The sequence below is a fragment of the Coregonus clupeaformis genome, chromosome 15 (assembly GCF_020615455.1).
Source record: "Coregonus clupeaformis isolate EN_2021a chromosome 15, ASM2061545v1, whole genome shotgun sequence".
Lineage (NCBI taxonomy): Eukaryota > Metazoa > Chordata > Actinopteri > Salmoniformes > Salmonidae > Coregonus > Coregonus clupeaformis.
The window spans coordinates 60,769,655-60,775,654 of NC_059206.1; the positions used below are offsets into that span (position 1 = coordinate 60,769,655).

General features: G+C 43.0%; 1 protein-coding gene across 6 annotated transcripts in view; it reads left to right on the forward strand.

Annotated features, from left to right (window-relative positions):
* LOC121543600 (membrane-associated guanylate kinase, WW and PDZ domain-containing protein 2-like) overlaps positions 1-6,000 on the forward strand; it is a 242,625-nt gene that overhangs the window by 227,485 nt on the left and 9,140 nt on the right. For all 6 annotated transcript variants that reach the window (XM_045225248.1, XM_045225249.1, XM_045225252.1 and 3 more), the window contains 2 exons: positions 3,235-3,496; positions 3,874-4,017. In XM_045225248.1, the coding sequence (XP_045081183.1) occupies positions 3,235-3,496; positions 3,874-4,017 (406 nt within the window). The remainder of the gene's footprint in view (positions 1-3,234; positions 3,497-3,873; positions 4,018-6,000) is intronic.

Genomic DNA, 6,000 nt, shown 5'->3' on the forward strand with positions numbered 1-6,000 from the left:
TGTTCAGTTCAGCTCTGGTCAGCAGGGCCAGATCGGACCAGGGGTACTTTGGGGGGTTAGAGAAGGAGTGGGGATCATGCCCGGAGCCGGATCCGCCGCCTAGGCGGAGTGCCCACCCGGTCCCTCCCCTGTGGTATTTAGTTGGCGCGGTCGGAGTCCGCGCCTTTAGGGGGGGGTACTGTCACGCCCTGGCTCTGGGGACACTGTTATGTTGAGCCAGGGTGTGTAATTCTATGTTTGTATTTCTATGTTGGCCTGAGTGACTCCCAATCAGAGGCAACGAGTGTCAGCTGGTTGTCTCTGATTGGGAGCCATATTTAACTGTCTGTCTTTCACTTTGTGTTTGTGGTTTCTTGTTCCGTGTTGGTTGGTGTATGTAACCAGGGACGTCACGGTTTCGTTTTGTTGTTTTGATCGTGTGATCATTTATTAAATAAAGAAGATGTTTGCCTTCAACGCTGCGCCTTGGTCCTCCTCCGTAGACGAGCGTGACATGTATCTACTGATTGCATAGTTCCATCTGAGCCACTGGCTTAATCCCATTCTTTAACTTGTATTTTGGATTGAGTTGGAGACATGAATCCAACATATAATGTGTTAAACTTGTCAACAAGTTAATATGCTATTCATTGTTTATTGTATTTCAAACATTTAATTGTGTTTGATTGTCAACACAACAGTCAAAGTTAAAGAATAGGACTGAACTCGAGATAGCATAGCACTTTAAATGCACTTTAATTCAAGTTGGATTTGATTTAGTCCTATTCTTTAACTTGTATTTTTCGTTGAGATGGAGATGTGAATCCAACATATCAGTTATTAATTTGTAGACAAACTGGAATTAAAGCCAGACTAAGTCAGTGGCACAGATGGAACTATCCAAGCAGAAGATACATCTCCTTCAAATGTTGATATTTGGTTGCGTTGACAACTAAACACAATTCAATATAATTAAACATCATTACATTTGAAATCAACCAGAGCTTGAAACCCTAGACCTATTGTATTGTCTATTGTTAATTGAATTCTGGTCAGCCACCAATTGTGCAAGTTCACCCACTTAAAAAGATGAGAGAGGCCTGTAATTTTCATCATAGGTACACGTCAACTATGACAGACAAATTGAGAATTTTTTTTCCAGAAAATCACATTGTAGGATTTTTAATGAATTTATTTGCAAATTATGGTGGAAAATAAGTATTTGGTCACCTACAAACAAGCAAGATTTCTGGCTCTCACAGACCTGTAACTTCTTCTTTAAGAGGCTCCTCTGTCCTCCACTCGTTACCTGTATTAATGGCACCTGTTTGAACTTGTTATCAGTATGAAAGACACCTGTCCACAAACTCAAACAGTCACACTCCAAACTCCACTATGGCCAAGACCAAAGAGCTGTCAAAGGACACCAGAAACAAAATTGTAGACATGCACCAGGCTGGGAAGACTGAATCTGCAATAGGTAAGCAGCTTGGTTTGAAGAAATCAACTGTGGGAGCAATTATTAGGAAATGGAAGACATACAAGACCACTGATAATCTCCCTCGATCTGGGGCTCCACGCAAGATCTCACCCCGTGGGGTCAAAATGATCACAAGAACGGTGAGCAAAAATCCCAGAACCACACGGGGGGACCTAGTGAATGACCTGCAAAGAGCTGGGACAAAAGTAACAAAGCCTACCATCAGCAACACACTACGCCGCCAGGGACTCAAATCCTGCAGTGCCAGACGTGTCCCCCTGCTTAAGCCAGTACATGTCCAGGCCCATCTGAAGTTTGCTAGAGTGCATTTGGATGATCCAGAAGAGGATTGGGAGAATGTCATATGGTCAGATGAAACCAAAATATAACTTTTTGTTAAAAACTCAACTCGTCGTGTTTGGAGGACAAAGAATGCTGAGTTGCATCCAAAGAACACCATACCTACTGTGAAGCATGGGGGTGGAAACATCATGCTTTGGGGATGTTTTTCTGCAAAGGGACCAGGACGACTGATCCGTGTAAAGGAAATAATGAATGGGGCCATGTATCGTGAGATTTTGAGTGAAAACCTCCTTCCATCAGCAAGGGCATTGAAGATGAAACGTGGCTGGGTCTTTCAGCATGACAATGATCCCAAATACACTGCCCGGGCAACGAAGGAGTGGCTTCGTAATAAGCATTTCAAGGTCCTGGAGTGGCCTAGCCAGTCTCCAGATCTCAACCCCATAGAAAATCTTTGGAGGGAGTTGAAAGTCTGTGTTGCCCTAGCGACAGCCCCCAAAACATCACTGCTCTAGAGGAGATCTGCATGGAGGAATGGGCCAAAATACCAGCAACAGTGTGTGAAAACCTTGTGAAGACTTACAGAAAACGTTTGACCTGTGTCATTGCCAACAAAGGGTATATAACAAAGTATTGAGAAACTTTTGTTATTGACCAAATACTTATTTTCCACCATAATTTGCAAATAAATTCATTAAAAATCCTACAATGTGATTTTCTGGATTTTTTTTCTCATTTTGTCTGTCATAGTTGACGTGTACCTATGATGAAAATTACAGGCCTCTCTCATCTTTTTAAGTGGGAGAACTTGCACAATTGGTGGCTGACTAAATACTTTTTTTCCCCACTGTAGGCCTAAATAGCATCATTGATGATATATGAGTGATAAAGTATGGTCAGATTTCATTTGCTCTGTTAAACCTACCCTTCGGAATGACTTTGATAGCAACAGTGAATCTATTTAGTTTTTAAGTGGAGATCTCGAAACAATCATTCTCAAGATAGCACAGTGGTAATAGTCAGTGACAAATATAATATCTAAGCAGGGAAGGGCTTGGTTAAAACCCTTGATTGGAGACCATAGGATAGCTGTAGGTAGATCAATTATCCAGTAGGAGGTGCTTCCCAGCCTATTGTTTTGAAGATCTGACACTGTTTTAAATGTACAAATTCAACATATTTTATACAACAGTATGAAAAATAATAATAATAATAATAATAATAATAATAATAATGTATGCACTCACTAACTGTAAGTCGCTCTGGATACAAAAATGTAAAATGTAACATAATCATGTGGTTGAAATTTCACCCTCAGAACAGCAGTTTACGTTGATTACTTTTTTCAAATCCAATGTATTTTCCACGTAGATTCCACGTGACAATACATTGACAAATTACGTTGTAACAATGTTGATTCAACCAGTTAATGCCCAGTGGGAAATGTTCCTTTAACTTGATTGGTTGGTTAGTTACAGGTCAGAGGTGAAAGCGAGGCAGGACGTGAAACCGGACATCCGACAGCCTCCATTCACAGACTATAGACAGCCCCCGTTGGACTACAGACACCCTCCTGTAGCAGACTACCGCCAGCCGCCCACCCTGGACTACAGACACCCTCCTCTGATGGACTACAGACAGCTGTCCACTGACCCCAGGCACTTCCCCATGCCTGTGCCCCACGACTACAGACAGATCCAGCCACAGATGCCACAGATGCCACAGGTCTACCAGGTCAGATCCTTTACTCATCAATACAGTATTGACCTGGGATGTCTGAAAACTTTTACTTTACCTTTACTTTACATGCTACTTTTATTTTTAGCATGTAAAGCCGTCAAATACATTCAACTGAAATACATGGGCATTGACAAGCAAGAAACAGTAGTTCAGGTAGAGAGGTTAACGAGGAAGATGTGGTAATTCTAGCCTGGTTAAACCAGACTGAATTCTGCACTGAGTTAAACAATGGTGAGCGCAGCATTCAGTCTGGTTTAACCAGGCTATAGTAATACACATGGCCATTAGCTTTTGTGATGGTGACTGATGGCCTTCCCCTCCTTCCTGGTTCTTACTGCCTGTTGTCTGAATGTGTCCTGCTCCTTCTCCAGGACTTTGACTTCTTCACCGTGGAGCTGGAGAAGAGTATGAAGGGGTTTGGCTTCAGTATCCGTGGAGGGAGGGAGTACAAGATGGACCTGTTTGTCCTGCGACTGGCCGAGGACGGACCCGCCATCCGCAACGGGAGGATGAGGGTAGGCTGATGATGATGTCACATCCTGCGCTGAACTAACACTTCCCCACAACATACTTACAGTAGCTTCTCTCCCAACGCTGGTTTAGTGGGATATTAATAATAATTGTTTGCTAGTTCTAATTGACTGATTATTATCTTGGCAGCAAATTGCCATTTTAAGCCCTGTAAGAAAATAATCTGCTAATGCAAAATGGCTGAGTGTGGCTGAGTGTGTGAAGGATTTGGGATGTTTTGACATGCTGGGTTAGTGGGTTTACAGGCAGCAGAAAAATATCTCTAGTCTAGTCAATAATACATTAGGTACTATCAACATTTAGATTAATAATTAAAGGGTGGCTGCTTTTACCAGTAATAGTTTTCACGTTTGTCAGTTTCGTAATGTTCTTTCGAGGGATAGAGGGTACTATCTGCCGGTCACCATCTGTAAAAAATAAGAGAAAAAGAAGACAATTATTTTCTAAACTGAAGTTCAAATGTACGACTCTTTGTAAAAAGATGCAGAGCGTGCAAAGCTTTTAGTTTTTCCCCAAGTCCACGCCTTCCTCCCATCACCTCTATCAAAGTATGAGTCACTCTCTCTCAACAACTGTATATGTTCTTGTAGCCTGCTATGCTCATCCAGAGACACTCTGACCACTTTATGGCACAAAAAATATGGAAATCTCACTTTACTTTTCCGATATCAAAGAGTATATTACAAGTCTGTCATAGCAGTTTTTCTATATCTCCTAAAGTATCTTGATCGTCTTCCACCCGTCACACTTTTCTCTCTGCCCAATCTCTCTAGTGTGGGCCAATAGCGTCATCACTGTACATTCCTTATCTGTAATGAACCTGTGTGTAAAACTCCCCGTGGGGATATTACTCTCACTCCGCCACGGCGAGGTAAATGCTCGCCCAAGCCCAAACCCATCCGTCTGGAGATGAAGGATAGCTAACGGTCCGTGTCTCTCTCTTCAACGCCCGGGCCGGTATTGGGATTTATCCTTCAGTAATCACAGCTTTAAAGGCCCACTCAAACTCTGTAGTCCGCCACACACAGGCCCAGTTTGAACTCTGATCATGGGGGAGATGAATGGTCGAGGGGGAAAGGTAAGATCATCTAACACCGTTGTTGAAATGAACTGGGCTGACCCGGCTGGCTATATAGTATACTACTATTTACACGGCCAAGGAATAAGGCTCAGACTGGTCAAAAGTGCACTATATAGGGAATAGGGTGCCGTTTCAGACACATCCTTAGTAAGCTTGGCTGAACTCGAGATAGCATCTAGAGGAGAGACAATCCAAGGATAGCCATGCTTCATCTGGACCCTGGAGGTCATACTACTGAGGAAGCTGTCGGCTTGGTATTCAATTCTCCCATCCACCCCCCAGTCACTTCCCATCAATTTGACTCAGGCCGGCCTCAGCCATTCACTAACTGTCAGAAGGTGTAGCTGGACGGGCTGCCCAGCTCCGCTCAGATCAGCCTAATAACACTTAATGACTCCCCTCTCTCTCTCTGTTGCTGGGCGGATTCTCTCTCCTCTCGCTTTTAAATTACTTCCACTATTAGCCGAGGACTTTTCCATTTGTTACAGTAATTGGTTTATACATTTGGCGCCGCAGCACGTGGTCTCCTACACTATTAGTCAAGAGGGCACTGGTCCCATTCCAAGTGAAGGAAGTGTGTTAGTGAGATCCTTCAGGGGATATGCATATACTATTGATTGACCTCCGACCTTGATCTTGTAGTCATAGAGAGGTCACAACCTTTTCACTGTAGTGCTGGAAGGAGGTGTAGTCTACTTAGTGTAATGAATATGTTACTACCAGGTCTTCAGCTGCTATGTTTAGGCCTGGGTCATATTCATTAGGTATACGTTTTGCAACGGAAAACTAAAACAACTGTTTCTTATTGGACGGATTCAGGTACTCTCTCCCTGTTTCAGTCCATTTTCTTCCGTTTGGTACGTAATTAACAACGCCAATGACATTG